This window comes from Colossoma macropomum, unplaced genomic scaffold (genome assembly GCF_904425465.1).
Source record: "Colossoma macropomum unplaced genomic scaffold, Colossoma_macropomum, whole genome shotgun sequence".
Taxonomy (NCBI): Eukaryota; Metazoa; Chordata; class Actinopteri; order Characiformes; family Serrasalmidae; genus Colossoma; species Colossoma macropomum.
In genome coordinates, this window is record NW_023494800.1 from 34,237,133 (window position 1) to 34,257,600 (window position 20,468).

Here is a 20,468-nt window from a genome sequence, read left to right on the forward strand (position 1 = left end):
AGTTATGTAAGAGTCCTCACCAAGATAACATGACATAATGCAGTTTAAAAAAAAATAACAAAAATGCTTTGAACAACTCGAACTTCTTTTTGAGCTGTGAATAACGTCTCGCAGCATATCATAACAAAATAGTGCCATTACAACACCCACAGATACTTGTTTAGATACTTGTTAGGCTCAGGTTTATTTATGTGTCCCCTCTGGTACGATTTCCAGAGCACTAACTGTAACTACAGACATGTGAGTTGCAGGTATATTAACCGTTGCTTCATTTAGGCACAATATCGCTGTTGTTGGAAGATTTGTGTCTCCAAAATGGTAACTTTACAGGAGAAGGAAAAAACCTACTTTACTTTCAGTGTAAATCAATGGAACCAGACCTTTTCCCAGTAATTTTGGGCTGTTTCTATCCTATCTTCATAAAATTTACACACAATCTAAAGGGCAACAGGGATTTTCAAATTATGTTAAAAACTGAAAAATGAATGGAGATATGAGGTTTTCTTCAGACAGCAGTGAAATGTTAAATGCTATTGTTTAACCGCTCATTAACGTTAGTTATTGTCCACTGATAAACATAGCATTAGCTAGCATTGTAGGTAACCTAATTTAGCAATAAACAGTGTTATAAGCTGCTTTAAGCAAAGTTGCAAGAGAATATTTTAGAAGTGACAAGCTAACTGCCACACTGTTATCATAAATAAATCTGCATTCGTTTGTTTGCAGCTTAGCCTACCCTGCTCAACTACTGTGACGTTAAATGTAGGCTAATTTTGATGTTTTCCACTACAGACAATACCAACTTTCACATAACTGCAGCAAAAGCAGGCATGGCTGCCAATAGGGAAGGTGCAGAGCGCCCTCTGATGGACAAACTACGCCACATCAACACTCATAACATAGTTGAAAGATCTGTCTTCCGCCTTTCCGTTTCTTTTTTAATTGTCATTTATCGGCTGTTATAAATGGCGATACCAATTTATCTCCTATCGGCCAATAATATCGACAAGTCGATTTATCGGTCAGGCTTGACTCTGCGTACTATGTTAGCCCCCTGTTCTTTAATGGTCAGGACCCTCACAGAGCAGGTGCTCTTTGGGTGGTGGATCATTCTTAGCACTGCAGTGTCACTGACATGGTAGTGGTGTGTTAGTGTGTGTTGTGCTGGTATGAGTAGATCAGACAGAGCAGTGCTGTTGTGACAGTGAGTGTAGAAACAAGGAGGTGTACTTAATGCACAAAGCACCAAGTGCACGAACAACACATTCCTTCATGTTTTTCTCTAATAAACAGTGTGTGTGTTTGTAGTTTAGAGGGTCCATCCTGAAGTCCAGCCTGTTCTAACTCAATCACCCCTCCTGCATACCTTCTTTATTACCAAGCCTAAAAATAGACTGGTGTGTTTTTTTTTTTCTTTTTTTCACAGCGTCTCTTTAACAGGGAAAAGAAATGACACTCTGTCTTCCGAGGCAAGGTTTTAGTCACCTTTTGTATTAGTACCTTTCTCACTTCCTAATTAGCCAGACAAAGGAACTCGGACAGAGCTTAAGCTGAATCGTCAACAGCGCAGTGGCAACTCCGTGGAAAGTCCTTTTTATTACTGACTGGGATTAATGTCTGTTTGAAGTACTCATGGGCACAAGATTTCCTCTACAAACAAGCGCAAGTTCAGGCATGGTGCTTGATCAGTGTTCCCTGGGCTAAAGGCAGTTTAGAGTTTCACTAACTTAACTTTATAAAGTTAAAGGAATAATTTAGTGAAAATTGAAGTGTACGTAGTTTTAAATGAAGACATTTCGTGTCTGAAGCTTAGTTCTTTAGTTTAATATATATATTTATAAGTGTGTGTGTGTGTGTTTGTGTGTGTGTGTTACCCTTTGTGCTCAGAACCGTTCGGCCCAGGAAAAGAGACATACATTATGTCATACAGTGTCAGCAACTGTATAAGTCCATTTTAGCTTACTCAAGCGCCGACTCTCCACCATCTCTGCCTTCATGAGTTGAATCAGGTATTTTGAACTGAGGAAAACACTGAACTGTGCAGTGCAGCTGTATTCCAGCACTAAGACTGGGAAACACTGCTGTAGGAGGGGAGCAAATGGCATGTTAGTCCCACAGCACACTATTAGTCTTTAGTCCCCACATTAAAGCTGAATTACACACTGAGGAGGACTGAGGCATGCTGGGATCATGTGCTGAGTCATGTGACAGAGGGTGGTGACTGGTATTTGAGTTTCGGCTGATACGTCTTTTGGGAGGGGGGTGTCAGGATAGGTGTGACGTTTTAAACCGAGAGAGTGAGGTCAGATAAAGGGGTTTGGACAGCTGTCAATTGCGATTATGGTGATTTTGTTTGCTTGTTTGTTTGTTTATTTATTTATTAGGAACGAGTGATATTTGATATTAGACCAGATTATCTTCCTTACAAACACACATCACCTGCCCAGTGACATACTACATGGGGAGGGGTTTTGGTTGTAACTGGGAGGGGCTTCGGCCGCTCTGGGAGGGGCTTTGGACATACTGTGAGGGTTTTTTCTGTTTTAAATGCGTCTTGGGTGTGTTTACACTTTAATTTTTTATGTGGCTCGGCTTAATCCAGATACAGTCCTGATACTTAAGATGCATGAAGTCAAAATAGATGAGTAAAAACACGTCCATGAAGTGGAGGAGAGCAAACAGTTGTCAGAGAGCTGTAAGTTAGAGGTGAATACTGGTTGTTTTGTGTCACTCACTGATAAGGATGGTTAGATAGTTAGCTCCAGATAAAACTTAGCAGATGACCCAGAGCTGCCCAACACAATAGTCACCCATTGGAAGTCAGTTCTTGGGCTTATTTCTGAGGTCCATTTGTTTGCATTTTATCCTGATTTTACGTTTCCAGCGTAGATGGTCTGAAGGATTTGCTGCATGATGCAATACTACATTCGAGTGCTCACTTTCTGTTAGGACACAGTGTCACTCTGTAAAATGTTTTACAGCAGGGAGCAAGTAGCTCAGCAGGATGACAGTTAGTGTGAAAAGAAACTAGAACGCCTCTCAACTGATCAGACTGTCTTGTCTAACTTTGAATTGTGAAATTTGACTCTGTTAGCAGTTATGGTTTCTCTAACTCCGATAAATAGCAGAAAGTCAGTGTTTTAAATTATATAAATACTGTAGCACTGGGGGCAGAGCTACCCAGAATTCTTTGCAGTTTTAGTGGCTGTTAAATACCTATTGTTTTTCTTATTTTTCACCAGTTCTCTTCACAGAAAATGTTTGTGTTCTGCCATGTCATTCTTGAGCTACATGGTAGGTTTTGATACATTTTGGCACAACTATGAAAGGTTTGCCCCACTGTTGGGAGATTGCGAGCTTGAATCCCAGCCAAAAAAGGCACCAAAAATTGGCACAGTGTTTTCTTTGACACAGATAAAAATGCAGGTCGGTATCAGCCAACCAAAATATCGGTCTGGCTGAGGTATTTATTAAGAAAGCCGTTTCACGTGGGAATGAAAAAATGTACAATGAGACACGTTACAATAGAAAAGAGCTCACTTTAAGATCTCCCGGCTTCCGCAGCAAGAGTCATCACACATTTACCTAACGCTGTTAAAGATGTAGCGGAATCCTCATTTAGAGCACGGTGTGAAAACTCGCAGCCGTTCTGTCGTTCTGATCACAGTTCACAGCCCTGCGATACAGCAGGAGCCGCCTTTAGCTGCAGATTAACGGTCTCCTGCAGCAGTTTCTTGGTTCATTTCACCTGCGCTGAATAATTGAATAATCTTTTTCTTCTGGGCGTTTGTGTATTATGTTAATGAAGTCAGAGGGATTAATAAACCAACATGGCTATAAAAAGACGGGGCTTTACTGGTTAGTTGTTATTCTCTTTGAATGAATTTGCAAAGTAAGAATGCATAATAACCATTGTTTTCTCTTTGTCATGCATTTAAACTATAAAAATAATAAACTGTTCGGATTTAAAAAACTATGTATGCTTGTGTGTTGGTGTTGTTCCCCTGCAGTCCACACGGCGACGCTCTTTCTGAACATATTTGGCTGCTTGGCGTGGTTCTGTGTGGATCCTGCTCGTGGTGTGGACTTCGGTTTGGCCATGCTGTGGTTTATGCTCTTCACTCCCTGTTCCTTCGTCTGCTGGTACAGACCTCTCTATGGAGCATTCAGGTAATCACGTACAAATGAGCTCTCATTGTCAGTTTACAATGACTAGGCCTGGATAATACTGAAAAAATAATTATCGTGGCATTTTCTGGTCAGAGAATCAATATTATCAATTATATCAGTGCCTGCTGGCCCCCCAGTAAACACACACACACGGCCCTAAATGGACCATTCTATCAAATAAGCTCAAACTGTGTTCCTGCAGTAAAAATAAATAAATAAATAGTGACGTTTTCAGATCTTAGATATTCACAAGGATTATGTTCTGATCTATTTAAACCCAAGACATTAATTCAATTAGTAATAAGCTAAACATACACAGAATTATCGTTTATAGGGTACTTTCTGTTGGGAGGTGTCTGTCCCAAACCCCAACCACTAAACTTACACTTGTGAAAATAATTCTTACATTTTTTTTTTCTTTTCAGTATTTTCTTCTTTTTTTAACACTTTTTTGTTTTCTGGAAGATTTTATCCTAAAGTTTAATTTGTAACTAAATACATTTTTAAAAACACTGTCCCGTTTTCATGTCACTTCCGAAACACAAGGCGATTTCGTCTGTAGGCGGAGCCTTATTTTTGCCACACCCCTAGATTTTAGAGCAGGAAGTGAGACTGCATCCCTGTCCCCCCTCATGGCCACATGGTGAGCAGGTAGATCCCTATTGTTTTGTCGCAATGTCTGAAAATCAGTGTGAAACATTAAGAATTGTCACTACACGTTTTCTGCAATGAAGTACTTTTTATGTTTTAATGAAAGATGTAATGATTTTTATGTGTGCACAGCTGTTCAAAGCTGTGTTTCATGTACTGGCTGTGTTTTTGAGTTCTGATCAAAATGAGCTAAAACAGTCACTGCTGAAACATTTGGTAAAGTTCGGGTGTTGTGATTGTTTTGGTAGTGAAAAATGTAAATTTTAAGTCACTTTTTTTAATAAAATAAACAAAACTAAGGTTTATGGCCACTCAGAGCAAATGAGATTTAAGCTCTTTGAACCAGTTTGGTAGAATGATCTGTATATCAGTTATTGGCTTATTTGTTTACTAGTAATTGGTATCGGCCCAGAAAAAAAGACACATTGGACGACCTGTAATGTAAACCAATCACCAACAGATCCCCTGTGCAAGTGTTGTAGCAGTGTGGGCAGACATTCTTTTAACAATCTCTCTCTCTCTCTCTCTCTCTCTGTGTGTAGGAGTGACAGCTCTTTCCGGTTCTTTGTGTTCTTCTTTGTGTATATCTGCCAGTTTGGTGTCCATGTGATGCAGGCCATCGGTATCACCGGCTGGGGCGCCAGGTAGGACACAAGCATGCATGTTTTCACACTGTTAGAAGGGCATTTGAACCTTGTTTTATGGTAGTGGGATAACTGGGGCTGGGTATTGTTAAATTTTCAGTACTTTCGTTTTAATACCGATTCCTGAACAATACCTAAACCAGGAATGAGTGTGAGGTACTGGAAGTGACTTTAACTGACTGTAACAGACTGCAGACTATCAAGTTCTCATGTTAACATGCAGAATAGATTTTCTAGACTTCAGAACAGGTATGATTATTGGCTCACAGATACTAAAGGTATTAAAATTTAGTATGGAATGACAGAACTTTCCGATACTCAGTAACTAGGTTGATGACAAAGGCACTGAATTTGGAAACCCAGGCCTGAAGATAACCACATTCAGGTTGTGTGTGTGTGTTTGTTTGTTTGCAGTGGTTGGATCTCAGCACTGACGGGCCTGAACAAGAGTATTCCTGTAGGAATCATGATGATCCTCATCGCTGCTCTCTTCACTGCCTCTGCGGTCATCTCCCTCATCATGTTTAAAAAGGTAAAACCAGTCATCTTTGAACAGGTGGTTCATCAAAAAAGGTACACAGCCCCCCCCCTTACCCGAAATGTAGAAGATCAGCCAAGACATTTAGAGTCTGATGTTTGATTGCTTCTTGAGTTTTAATTAGGGATGCACTGAAATTTCGGCCGAAAGTGGTCAAAAACGGCACTTTCGCTTAATACGCGGAAAACAGCAAAACAACAGAGGAAGAGAGGCAAGAACACTAACACATGCTGGAACACTAACGCCAACTGTAGCCAAAATTAAGGAATTTATTGCGTTGAATGACCAACTATTCTCTGCTGTCGAGCACACTGTGGTCTACATACTGTAATTTTAGTGAGTTTATTTTATGTAAACTGTTTGAAGTTAATCAATGTGTATATATATATATATATATATATATATATATATATATATATATATACACACACACACACACACACACACACACACACATATGCACAGAAGGAATTGTTTCACTTAGATGACATCCGTTAAAAACAAATATGTAATAACAGAGGACCATTTAGTCAAGAATACGTCTGATCTCAGTTGTAATGTAGTTGCACAGTTATTGGTCATTGGGAGATTATAAATCACTGCACTTATTTAATGTCCCTCATAGAAACCAAGAAATAGTTTAAACACGTCGACTTAACTGTCACAGGAACGCAAAAAATACATTTAGAGCTTTTATCAGTGTTTCATTTTCATCACCATGTAAAGTGTTTTTAGATCTTAGATTTTGACATTTTGTTGCTATTTAATCTATTTAATCTTTATTTTAGCCATCTTTTACTTCGATCAGTCACTGGAAATGTTCAGCCAAAACAGTCAAAAATTGTTCTTTTTTTTTTTTGGCCAAAATTTTTTTTTCGTGGCCATGATTTCAGTGCATTTGGACTGGTCTACTACATTTAAAGTAAACAAGGCAATTGTTCTTTAACCAAACTGGACATTTTCAGATCATTCATTATTTAAATCTGTTCATTTTTCAGTAGCATTGTTTGTCGTGTGTGTGCAGGTCCACGGGCTGTATCGGACCACAGGTGCCAGCTTTGAGAAAGCTCAGCAGGAGTTTGCCACCGGTGTCATGTCCAACAAGACGGTCCAGACGGCTGCCGCTAACGCCGCCTCCACCGCTGCCCGAGGAGCCTTCAAAGAGCAGTTCTGATTGGCCCAGAGAGAGCAGAGCACCGCCCTCTCCGTCCACACTCCTCCTTCTCCTCCCCCACTTCTTTTATTCCTCCTAAACGTACTCACATGACTGTTCAGTCATCCACAACCCTGCTCATTTCTGACATGGAGGATTTCAGACTCCACCTATTTCATTGACTTCCTGCACTCAAGTGGCTGACTGAGACTCCGCCCCCTTTCTCTTCTCCTCATGTCACTCAGCAGGTGTGCTCACCTGGGTGCGTGTGAGCGTGTGCGTGCATCAGGAATGTGTCCTCGTGCTGCGTGTGTAGAGTCTGCCACTTTATGAATGCGCATCGCGCCTTTTCTCATATTAAAAAAAAATACAAAAAAACGAAGGAACAAACGTTTTGCTTCTTGTGCAGACGGGAGGCGAAAAAGAGCACCCTCAGATAAACCATCCCACCAACAACCATGCTCTCCAACACAAGCACCTTCATTCCTGTGGCGCTGAGGGGAATGTCCGTTGCTATGTGCGTGCTGCGCCCAGTAGGAGATTCGGACAGACATTTTGTCGCTCGTTATCTCTGATTCCGCCTTACGCCCACTTTTCCTCTCCACTTTTTCCCCCGGGAACACCTCGCCTGCCTCTTTTAGACGTGAGTCGACGCTCCTCTGCCTCCTCGTGGTTGAGTCTGAGGCCTGTTTGATGCAATCAGACAAAAGTGGTCATTTTGTCCGGCCCAGAATGACAGAGTCGCAGGCTTTTACGCTGTTCCCCATGCCTGTGTATATATAGAACCCTGTATGCTTACACTAGTCTCTCCAGTCCAGGTCCTGTTTAGCACGTTTTCAGTGCTTCCCTGCTCTAACTGACCCCAGGTTGGACGGTGAGAGCAGGAAAACACTAAAACACACAGAACAGGGGTTCTCCAGGACCGGCCAGGAGAAAACTGGCTTATGTGTAAAAAAATGAAATAAATATTGGCTGATTTCAAACATTTTGAAAGTTCCCGAGCGCCTCCAGCCTTCTTTTGTAATCGACACCACTTCAGTGTAATCAGCACTACTTCGGATTGGAAAACGTATCTCGGGAGTGGGGGGGCGGGAGAAACGCGCATAACCCTCAGGATATTGCTCGTAAATGTGCATGAGAAGCTTGCTAAGTCCACCGCCGCTGTCCGGTCGAGCTTTTTAGGGGTTTCAGGACGCTTTGGGAGATGAGTGGGAGAAAAGCGCTGACCGCAAACACAAAAAACTCGCTAGCCCACATGTCTGTAAACAGATATCAAGTAAATATAGGTGTGTGTGGGTGTGTATATGTGTGTGTGGGTGTGTTTGAGAGTGAAAACGAATACGCTGTTTTTCAACCTAAATTCTGCATCCATACAAATAAAAAGCGACACGAAAACCAACCGACTTAATTATAATAGAATTCAATGGGCAGATGCTGAAGCGAGTGTCTGTAGAGTCAGCTGTGTTTGGAGCGCAGAGAAATTATTTGCGGTATTCGGTCGCATGACACTGATTCAGCAGATAGAGCTTGGGTTGACAAGTGGACTATCCCTTTAAGCATTTGAGTGAGCGTTTAGCCGTTTAAAGGGGAATTCCACCCATTTTTCAAAATTTCTGCATGACTTGGTTAGTGAGATGTGTAGTTATTCAGAGTTTTGATGTGAAATGATTCACTGTAGAGACACTTACAGACTTCGATTTCTTCACAGCGAGGGCGATGGGAACCAGGGACCACTGTCTACAAAAAAACGCTTTATTTACTATAATAAAAGGCGGCGGTGAACCTACACGTGTCTGAGTTTTCATACCTGATATTGATGATGGTGATTAATGATTAGACAATGATTACTTAATCATCTGATCACAATTATTTGTGCTAATCATAATTATGTCCCACAGTTGTTGCAGTGAGTGAATAGTGTACATTATTCGTCTATTGGTCAGTAGAAAACGTATTTATTGAGACAAATCAAAATAAAAGTTGTGAGTGAAAAAAAATAAATAAAGGCAGTGGTGATTAATGTTTGTTTATTTGAGCTTGAGCTGTTTTGGTCATCATTTGGGAGCCACCAACAACAGCTAGGAGGCAAAAAATCGGTCAGTTTGCCCTCTGTAGGCTTGTACTAAAGCTAAACTGTTATTATTTATATGGCTATTAATCGAAAGCTAAAAGGCAAGGCCTAGATGAAATAGTGGTAAATTTTGGGGGGTTTCTGTGGGGACTTTTTTAGATTACAACCATTTCTACCCCATGAATGGACTTTAAAAAATGTGTTTTAGGCCAAAATCTTTCCTCAGAACTATGTCTCAGACACCATACAGCGCATTTATAACCATTTCCTGTAATAACTCTGTCTGATGGAGCTTTTAGAAGCATTGAACTCTTCCAATGTCTGATTTCTGTCACCACTACTGTGAACAATTCTGACTCCCTACAATGAGCCTTTTCACATCAATCCACTCTGAATGACTTCACATCTTAACCATTTTATTATGCAGTAATTTTGAGAGAAAAAATTACATTTGATGCATAATTAAAGCACTGAGATTTAAAAGTCATTCAAAATGGTTTGATATGAAGTGTTTAACTGTAGAGAAACTTAGCAACTCTGATGTCCTTACAGTGGTGGTGATAGGAACCAGGGGTCGCCATGACTACAACGCAAATATAGACATTTTATTTACTGTCCAGAACCACTAGGGAACCTACACGAGTCTTCTGAGCTTTGATGATGAAAAATTGTGGTACATTTGGAAAAAAAAATGTTTTGAAATTTTGAAAACTTTTGTAAAGTTTTCTATTGGAACTATTTTGCCTCACAACCCCGTACATCAGGGGTGCCAATTCTAGTCCTGGAGATCTACCACCCTGGAGAGTTGAGATCCAACACACCTGGCTCTGATATTCAGATGACCTTGAAGGCCTTCATAACCTGGATCAGGTGTGTTTGATCAGGGCTGGAGCTAAACTGTGCAGGGTGGTAGATCTCCAGGACCAGGATTGGGCACCCCTGCCCTGCATGTACCCCTCTGCCATGAATGTGGACTTAAAAAAACACACTTTAGGCCAAAATATGATCTCAAAACTATCATGAAACACTCTCTGACATCAGGTAGTGTATTCACAACCATTTCACGTGAGGGAGCTTTTAGAGGTGGACGTCTGGTTCCTATCACCACCACTGTGAACAGTTCTGATTCCAAGTTTCTCTACAGTGAATCATTTCACACTCTGAGCGACTCTGTTTACATCTCAACCATTTAATTAGACAGAAGTGTTGAAAACGTCCGCTGGTTACAGCTGTCGGGGTTTTGGGTCATTCAAACCGACCAGTGTCCGTTACCGTTCTGGAGCCACTGCAGGAGCTCTGAAGGTGTTTAAACAAACCTGTTTTTTGCGCGTTTTTTTTCTTCTCTTTTTTTTTGTTTTTGAAATTACAGAATAGTGAAACCTTGTAGCCTTGGTGACCGTCACCTAGAAACAGCCAAGTCTGACGATTATGGGATGTAACCGTATCAAGACTGCTTTAAGTGTGTGGATCCTTTTACTGTTCAGCAGCTCTGTATGTGTTTTTCAGTATTGAGTCTTAAACTGATTTTCTCAGCTTACTGACAATTTGCTTTCTCGATTTATTTTACCATCAGTGGCTGACTGGAGTGTTTTTTTTTCACTTTTCCTTCTTTTCTTCTGTCCTGGACTTTTCTTAGACCAGTTAGCTTCCCTCCTTTCAGTGTGCGCGAGCGCGAGACAAGCTACTGCAAGTCATTCTTCCTTTTATGAATTTCGACTAATGGCACCAGAATGTTTCTGTTATGTATATTTTTCCGTTTCGAAAAGCTTTCATTAAAAATTAGAACAGACGATATGATGTGAACTCTTGTGTGTGCGTGAGTGTGTGTGTGTATGCCTGTGTGTGTGTTGGATCGTGGCTTTAAGTTGTAATTTTTAATGGATGACACTAGAACCGTAGTTGAAACACTGAGGAGAAGGCGGCGAGAGGCGAGCGAAGTTGTTCGGAGCGAAACCTAAGGGATGTTTGTATATTTTGTAAAATCGACGAGTGGTTGCCTGTTGTCCTGAATTTCATTGTACTGTACAAATGCACTCTTGTCTCCCCTGCAGTCGCATGTTGAGTAGTTTGAGTTTTGTATATTTATTGTATTAACACGAGAATAAAATAATAAAAAAAAATTCAACTACTTAACCTGCTTTTAGTGGTGTTTCATACGGGACGGAGGGATTGACGATGCTGCAGACTGTCTATGTTAAAGAATGAATTCAGGCCTTAACATTTTGCCTGAGATTTCTTTTAGACTGTTTTAAACTCTCACTAAAGTAATGTTAGCGTCTGGTGCTAACAAGGATAGTGAATCAAACGTAGCTTAAGCTAACAGCTACACATTCAAAAACAGCTTTACCTGCTCAGACAGGAGTTATCTGGGTCAGCGAGGCTTCAATGAGCAGGCGTGAGTCTATGTGGTTGTGTGTAAGGCTCTTTACACTTTTTGCTAAGCTAACGTTTCTGGTACTAACGAGAATGTTGAAGCAAAAGTGGCTTAAACTAACAGCTCGACACACAAAAACACAGACTTAGCCGCTCATATATGAGTCTTTGTTCTCTAAACTTGCAATAGTCAGGCTTCATTAAGCAAAACTGAGCCCGTGTGGTTGTGTGTTAGGCTCTTTACACCAGAGCCGGTTTATGAGGAGTCTGGCCACTTCCTATTCCCCCCATTATATCAAAAACAGGCCCGCTAAACAGCAGAGGGCGCCTGCGAGGGAGTCCTCAATGAATGGGAGTAAATGAAGCTCAACGGCTAAAAACTAAAAGTTGAAATAGTTTCTAATCACTGAACCAGAACTTTCCTTTAGTTTTAGAGAGTAGAAGGATGGATTTCACTAAATAAACAAAGAAATCTCACCTGTATGTTTCCCTTTTCTACAGCAAACGGGTTTTGGGCAGCAGGAGGCGGGCTTTACTGCTAGAGCGTGATGGTTGAACATACATGAGGCGCCGTTTTAAACCCCTATAACTCGAGTTTAAAAGTTCTTAAAATATAACAGTGGTGTTAAAATGTTTGATGCTGTTCTGTGTTCAGGAAATGAATGTATTCTTTTACATTAAGAATGTTTGAGCATTTATAAACTATGATTTTGCTCAAATGCTCCATATCAACCCATTCATTTTGGACTCACTCGGGAGCGCCCTCTAGTGCTTGAGAAAAACGGAAGACATTGCAGAGCGGTAATTCTCCTAGTTCTGCCACTTCCTATTCCCCCCATTATATCGAAAACAGGACTGCTAAACAGCAGAGGGTGCCGGCGAGTGAGTCCTAAATGAATGGGAGGAAATGGAGCTCAACGAAAAGTTAAAATAGTTTCTAATCACTTTCCCAGAACTTTTCTTTAATTTTAGAAAGTAGAAGGATGTATTTCACTAAAAAAACAAAGAAATTCTAGTACCAATGAGGATGCTGAAGTAAAAGTAGCTTAAGTTAACAGCTCCACACCCAAAGATGCAGACTTATCCACTTATATTTGAGACTTGATTCTCTAAACATGAAGCTTTAATGAGCTGCAGTGAGCCTGAGTGGTCGTGTATGAAGCTGTTTATGGCTTTACGTTAAGCTAACTCTAGCTTTTGGTGTTAGCAAGGACATTGAGCCAACAGCTCCACAGACAAAAAGATTCACCTGCTCCAATTTGAGTCTTTATTCTCTAAACTTGCGTCAGTGAGGCTACAGCGAGCAAAATGAGCCTATGTGGTTGTGTGTAAAGCCGTTTACACCTTTGTGCTAAGCTACAGCGGTGGTCCTATGGGAGTCCGGGCCGTTGAAGAAGTGCTAACAAGGATACTGAAGCAAAAGTAGCATAAGTTAACATCTCCACACACAAACACACATTTACCTGCTGAGCAGGAATGAGTCTATGTTGTTGTGTGTCAGGTTCTGGTACATGTTGTAGACATGGTGACCCCTGGTTCCTATCACCACCACTAAAGAAATGAGTTGGTAAGTTTCTGTACATTTACTTTGACATTTCACAGCAAACCACTCTGAATAACTACATCAGACGACTGAATTATGCAGAAATTATGGTGGAATTCTCCTTTGGGGGAGCTCGCTCACTTCTAATTTCTCCTGTTATACTGATAACGTGACGCTAGAGGGCACACACGCCTCAACGAATGAGAGCTGGTTATATGTTAAGAATGTTAAATAAATGTTTAAGATGAAAAGTGTTAAGAAAACATGACAGCAGTGTCAAAACGTTGTGATGTTCTGAGTTGAATTTGTAAAAGTAATAATGATATAAAAGGATTAACTATTTACAAATGACAGTTTAGCACAAGAGCTCCGTAGGCCCTCGTTCACATTGGACTCGGGCAAGTGCCCTCTACCGTCTGGGCAACTCGGACGATGCCACTGAATCAGGGTCCTCCTAGAAAATCTCTAAACTGCTATAAAACATATTTTTACCTGTTAAATTATGACATTTGTTTAAACACAGGCTCAGTATCACATTACTGAGAGTTTTAGATACTGGATGCTGCTGTGTTACGTGACTGAAATCTGGAGAACAATATTTAAAGTGCGTTTCTACATATTGTAGGCAACCCCTAAAGGGGAATTCCACCAATTTCCAAATTTCTGAATAATTCCGTCCTTGAGGTGTAAACAGTTATTCAGAGTGGTTTGGTGTGAAATGGTTCAGATGTCTTTACAGTGGTGGTGATAGGAACCAGGGGTCGCCATGACTAAAACACAGATATAGACATTATATTTACTATCCAAAACCACCAGTGAACCTACACGAGTCCTCTGAGTGTTTATATGGAATGTTGATGATGGTAAAATAATCATAAATCTGAAAAAGAAAATTTCTTTGTGGACTATTTTGCCTCACAACACCCTGCATGTATCCCTCTGTCATGAATGGATTAAAATACGTGAATTAAGGCAGCATATTTAAAACCTTTTCATGTCATTCTTGTAAGGGAGCTTTTAGAGGTGGACGTCTGGTTCCTATCACCACCACTGTGAACAATTCTGATTGGGTAAGTTCCTCTAGAACTGAGAATTTCACATCAAACCACTCAGAATGACTCTGTTTACATGTTAACCATTTATGTATGTAGAATTTCTGAAAAATTGGTGGAGTTCTCCTTTAAGTCTCAGAAGCCTTACGAGGCTTAATTCAGTAAGGTAGAAAGTTTTTCTGTCCTGCTCATGAGGCCTGGCTCTGTTTCTCATCTGTGTATCTCCTTCTGTACACCAGAGGGCGCCAAATCGCAACGACAACCACCGCATCAGACTAGAGATTCATTTATTAGAACTGTTTTGGTGAGTTTCACATTCGTGAAGGCAGGATTGTGTCCTACATCCACTCAGACTGCAGTATTTATCTGCAAATATACTGCGACTGCCTTTCCACCTCATACATCGTGTCGTCTTTTAATATTATCCTTCGTTTTGTTGCTTCTCTTCCTGTGATTTAAATCTACAGCTGTCATGCTGCTGGTGAGTTCCCTTGTTCTACTGCTTGTTCTGTTGTTTTTCTAATAAAGGGGAAAGAAATCAAATCTGTGGTGATGTAGGTTGGAAAGAGGACGGAGCCAGTTAAGAAGCTCTGCTGTGTCAGTGTGGTGTTAATCTTATTACGCAGGTGTTGGTGAATTTGGCGAGGTGTAAGGAAAGATCCAGAAAGTCACACAGATCCCACAGGATCTTAGAAACCGAAAATGGGGGATTTTATTTTAGTTAGTGTAACATATCACACTCTTGAACAACAGTAGACACAGACAGGCTATGCTAACACCAGAAATAAGGCCTTTATGAACTATTATGTTAGCATGTTTGCTTAAAAAAATCTTTTTGGGAATTTTTTTAAAACAGCTATTTTGTTCAGGTGTCACAACATGTCATATGTATCACTGAACATTAAATATCAACAGATTATACGAACATAAACTTGTTTTTAACCAAAAATCAGGCAGAACAGCTGCAAATCAAGCTACATTTTTCACTTGCGAGTGAACAGTTGACACCTCAGGGCAGTGTATTTTGTCAAAAAGTAGATGAAGCTGCTTTGTGCACTATTGTTGCTTGACTTGTATTAACACTGTTTACCATTTGAGAACATTTCATATTTCTTTCTTATTATAAAGAACCATCACTGGCCAACTAGGAACCACTGATTCCTCCTCGGTACTGGTGGGAGGACCACCAGAAGGTGCTTCACAGCCCACAAATGGTCTGTGGGCCAGTGGTTGAGAAACTCTGTACTAGATTATAGTAAAGGTATATATATATATATATATATATATATATATATATATATATATATATATATATATATACACACACATATATATATATATATATATATATATATACACACACATATATATATATATATATATATATATATATATATATATATGTATGTATATATATACACACACATAGTTCCTCTCCTGTACTTTGTATAAAGGCCAACAGGCAGACAGACAGACCAAGTGAGATGGAGAAAAATTATGTATGAATGTCATTATTTCCACATAGATCAAATTTTCAGAAAATAAAATAAACGAATGAATAAGAAAATCGTTCGAGATACTCAAAATAGTCAGTCAAACTTTCGAGAAAATAAGTCAAAATTGTGAAAAAATTGTCCTAATTTCAGCGAAGCAGGTCAGCATTTCAGCGAAATATGAAAGTATTTTGACATAGTAAGCCAGCTTTTAGAGAAAATTGGTCATTATTTCAACATAGTCAAATTTTTGAGAATATAAGTCATTATTCAAATAGTCAAAATCGTAAGAATATAAGTCATTGTTTCGAGATGAGTCAAAATTTTGGCCTAAAAAAGTGATATAGTTCATATATCTGTTGTTAGCTCTGCAGCTTTGTTATGTCACCTTTCTAGAAGGTGTTAGTAGTTTTGCGCATGCGCTCTGCGCTCCGTCCACACAAGGTCATTCCCATGTGCGCTGCTTGCGGAGTGTAGTTCAGTGTGAGCCGCTGTTTTAGCCGCTGTCGCGCACTTTCTCCGTTTCTCAGAGCTCTTTATACGAGTAACACACACTAACAGGCGCTTCAACATGGCGAGAGGAAGCCGCAGCCGCCCCTCAGCACCAGCGAGGTAAAACTGCCTGTTTTATTCGCTCTGGTTGACGGAAAACCTCAGTTTAGTTCCACCGGCTTTGGTTAGCTAACCCGCTCTGACGCGCTAGGGCTTTAACTAGACCTAAAGGGCAACTCCACCACGTTTTCAAAGTCCACATAATTAATTAGCTAATATGTAAACAGAGTCAGTCAGAGTGGTTTGGTGTGAAACGCTCTGTTCTAGAGAAACTTAGAGAGTCAGAACGGCTCACAGTGGTGGTGATGGGAACCAGACGTCCACCTCTAAACGCTCCCTCACAGAAAGTTACTACATGAAATGGCTATAAATACACAGACTGATAAGTGAGACTTTCTTTTATGGTAGTTTTGTGGTAAAGTTTTGTCTTAAAATGTGTTTTAATCCATTTATTTTAAGGCATTTATGGCGGAGGGTTACATGAAGGGCACTGTACGACAAAATAGTCCCAAAAGAAAACTTAATTTTTCAGATTTATGTGTATTTTATCATCTTCAGCATTACATATAAAAACATAGAATACCTGTGTAGGTTCACGGGTGGTTTGGGAGAGTAAATAAAATGGCTTTATTTGTGTTGTAGACAGTGTGACGTCTGGTTCCTAAAACCACCACTGTGAAGACATCTGATCCATTTCACTTCAAACCACTCTGAATGACTGTTTGCATCTCAAGGATTGAATTATTCGGAAATTTTGAAATATTTTGGTTATTCTTATTCCCAAAGCTAACTGGGTATATCTTGGTGCCCAAAATTATGAAAGGCTGCGCATTCAGTCCTGTCTTTACATGCAGTCCACATAACTTTATTTACTCTATTTTAAGTGGTTTGATCACCAATAGCACCTCCCTTAGCCTCTGTCCAATGTCATTTGCCCTGTTCAGATCCAAGGGTCACTTACGAGGCTTAAGATGGCTCAGTCAGTCGCATCCTGTTGTGTTCAGGTTTAAATGTGACCGTGCTTTAATGGTCAACTGGACCCAAGTTTTTATGACTTACAACTCCAGTGTTAAGTCTAAGTGTAAATCCTCACTTTCTAAGTGTTTCTTGCTTTCTGTTTGCTTTCAGTGCCCCGGCCCACTCCCACACGCCGGCCCCGGCCCCACCTCCCCCAGCAGCCCTGGCCCCAGTGCAGGCCCAGCCCAAGCAGCCGGGCCTCATGGCCCAGATGGCCACCACGGCAGCCGGAGTGGCTGTTGGCTCGGCCGTTGGGCATGTGATGGGCAGCGCTATCACAGGAGCTTTCAGCGGAGGCAGCAGCTCAGAGGCAGCCAAACCAGCCCCCGCATACCAGGTTAGCCAGATTAGACTATGTGGTGTCCATCACTGTGCTGGACTCTGACCTTAGAACTGCACACCCCTGATCTCGCCCCCACATATTATGCAATACCCGTATGTGGTATGTGGTTAGATTAGGGCTGCGGTAAATAGGTAGCCAAGTTGATTAAGAATAATGTTGATTTATTTGTTTATTTGAAAACAAAATAATGCTATAATAATCTATAACATTCTTATGATCCACGCAGTCATTCTGACAGACTGTAATACACTACAGGAGGTGTAGGGGGCGATATGGCTTCTGTTGTTTTATTTAAAAGCCTCTATAATGTTCATATGATCCACACAGTCACTCTGACAGACTGTAATACACTACAGGAAGTGTAGGGGGCGATATGGCTTCTACTGTTTCATTTAAAAAGCTCTATAATGGTCATATGATCCACACAGTCATTCTGACAGACTGTAACACACTACAGGAAGTGTAGGGGGCGATATGGCTTCTACTGTTTCATTTAAAAAGCTCTATAATGGTCATATGATCCACACAGTCACTCTGACAGACTGTAATACACTACAGGAAGTGTAGGGGGCGATATGGCTTCTACTGTTTCATTTAAAAAGCGCTCTATAATGTTCATATGATCCACACAGTCACTCTGACAGACTGTAATACACTACAGGAAGTGTAGGGGGCGATATGAGTTCTCAAATGGTAATTTACATGAGGTGAGAAGGTGAATCAGGTTTGTTAGAGCAGGAAAAGCACTGAACTGTGCAGTGGACGTGTCCAGCGTACCCTAATGAATGAGATTATACAGACAGGAAGATGCTGATCCTCAATCATTAGTCTTATTCTGAGAAGTGTGCTGCAAGTGGCCTTTGGCAGCATTACAGTACAGTACTGTGAAGCCAGGCTGGGTTCAGCCTTACAAAATAAAAGTCCCTTGAAGTTCACCATATTATAGAGTCTCCACTGTGAAAAGATCTGGCTGAAGAAAATGTAATTACTCATCATGTTCAACATGTGCATTTTAATAACTGCCAGGCTCTTAAAGACTTAATTATGGTATTTTAGAAATTCAGTTAAGTTCTATCTTTCACCTTCTATATTTTTCATTTGTTGCTTAAGGTTAGTTACTGGAAACTCAAAAAATCATACAGTGTGCGTCAGCTTTCTGCAAATTACCATCCAGTGGGTAATCTTAAAGAATACATAGAAGAGCAGGGCTGTTTACGAACATCTGAAGGCCCCTATTGCTCTCTATACTCTCTAAAATCAGGATCCACAGTCTATATACAGAAGATCTCTAAACTGTATAAATAAAATGAGGGAAAAAAAACGACAATATAAATATACTACATACGTGTGGAGCCCCCTGGTGGCCCAGGGGTCCTAAACAGCTGCATATATTGCTTATAGCAGGGGTGCTCAAACATTTTGTGTTGCTAGGCTACAATACAATGCTTGTGAGAGTCAAATAGTTTCAAATAGTGTTTTTAAAATATATTATATCATTTCAGTGTTATTTACTTATTAAAGTAGTTTGAAAAGTTGGGTGAAGAGGTGAAGTTAGGTTAACTTCCTGGTGTACATGCTCTTGGGCCAACTTTTGGCATCCCTACAGTTTCGGGCCACACATTTTGGGCATCCTTGGCTTGTAATGGCCCTCTGAAGGCCTTCATTTCAGCTTTTAATTACTGTACTACCTTTAATATGATCTCCAAGTGCACCTCATGTGTTTTTTAAAATAATTTTGCGCAAATAAACAAATTCATAGGCATGAACATCAGCCTTCGGTCACCTCTTATTGTTACTCTACTCAAACAAATAAGCTGTGAATGATTTCAATACCGGTTTATGGTCTCCCTCTCTTCTCACGTCCCTTCTTCATTTCTTCTCTCCGTGTAGGAACCCCCCAGGGCAGCTCCGCCGCAGGCCGGCCCGTGCCTCTTTGAGGTGAGGCAGTTCCTCGACTGCGCCACCACTCAGACAGACCTCAGCTTGTGCGAAGGCTTCAACGAGGCTCTAAAACAGTGCAAGATCTCACACGGTAAGAATGTCACCTTAGTGTGGCATGATGTCGAAAAAGGGGAATTCCAGCCGTATTAATATGTTACTTGTCATGTTATTTAATACTGTATAGTGAAGTACTGCTTCCCTCAACCTCAGCTGTTTTTATCCATCGGCATTCTCTGACTACATTACCCATCATGCAGCCCTGACTGGTAGTGTAGAGGCCTATAAATACAGATGTGATGTTCAGCTTCCTAGCTCTCTGGCTAGTGCAGGGGAACCAAACAACCTGCCCGAAAGCACACAGTTTTCCAAAAGTTCCTCCCACCTTCAAGATGCATCATCATAAGGGGTTTTTTGTAGTCTTTAAACTGGACAGTCTCAACCTCAGGCCTGCTGCAGCACCACTGTAAGAGGCGAGTAGGCATGTTTGCAGGGGATGTAGCAATGCTTACGTTTTTCATTTTGGCCGGAGTGCCAACTTTAACCTTCTTAAAACGGGGGGTTAGAACTCATTTTGCTTTGTTTTCCATGCAGTTACTAAGACTTAGTGGTTAAATCCACTTTTCCTGCTAATTTTTCATATAAAGCTGTAATAACCTGAAACTTTTCCGTATCATTTCACCCTAGGTGTCTCATCTCTGGTGTGACGGGGCAGAAAAAGGAGCATTTTAAGTGAACACTCACCTTAGACGGCTACCTTATCGGTTCAGACTGTCTAGATCTCTCCAGCACTCGGACTGTATCAGTTTGGTTTGTCATTATGAAGCGTTTCTTTTGGGTGTATGATTTATGTGTGAGCTATGTAAAATAAAAAGAGCTGCTATTTGCCTCTTTGTCCCGTCTCTTCATTTGAAACGTAAAGGAACAGCT

The 20,468-nt window shown here is 40.7% G+C and overlaps 2 protein-coding genes across 2 annotated transcripts in view; both read left to right on the plus strand.

Moving 5' to 3' along the window:
- scamp1 (secretory carrier membrane protein 1) overlaps positions 1-11,360 on the plus strand; it is a 52,081-nt gene extending 40,721 nt beyond the window's left edge. The window contains exons 6-9 of the mRNA XM_036587641.1: positions 4,011-4,170; positions 5,364-5,465; positions 5,880-5,997; positions 7,028-11,360. Of these exons, the coding sequence (XP_036443534.1) occupies positions 4,011-4,170; positions 5,364-5,465; positions 5,880-5,997; positions 7,028-7,177 (530 nt within the window). The 3' untranslated portion in view covers positions 7,178-11,360. The remainder of the gene's footprint in view (positions 1-4,010; positions 4,171-5,363; positions 5,466-5,879; positions 5,998-7,027) is intronic.
- A 4,778-nt stretch (positions 11,361-16,138) lies between these two features.
- On the plus strand, positions 16,139-20,425 carry chchd10 (coiled-coil-helix-coiled-coil-helix domain containing 10). Its single transcript, XM_036589043.1, has 4 exons — positions 16,139-16,300; positions 17,369-17,594; positions 19,491-19,632; positions 20,226-20,425. The coding sequence occupies exons 1-4, from the start codon at positions 16,260-16,262 to the stop codon at positions 20,243-20,245; spliced, it is 429 nt and encodes a 142-aa protein (XP_036444936.1). The 5' UTR covers positions 16,139-16,259; the 3' UTR covers positions 20,246-20,425.
- Positions 20,426-20,468: the final 43 nt, after the last annotated feature.

Coding starts and splice junctions, on each gene's coding strand:
- chchd10 (XM_036589043.1), top strand. CDS start 16,260: ATGGCGAGAGGAAGCCGCAGCCGCCCCTCAGCACCAGCGAG. Junction 17,595..19,490: donor AACCAGCCCCCGCATACCAG/GTTAGCCAGATT, acceptor CTCTCCGTGTAG/GAACCCCCCAGGGCAGCTCC. Junction 19,633..20,225: donor ACAGTGCAAGATCTCACACG/GTAAGAATGTCA, acceptor ATTTCACCCTAG/GTGTCTCATCTCTGGTGTGA.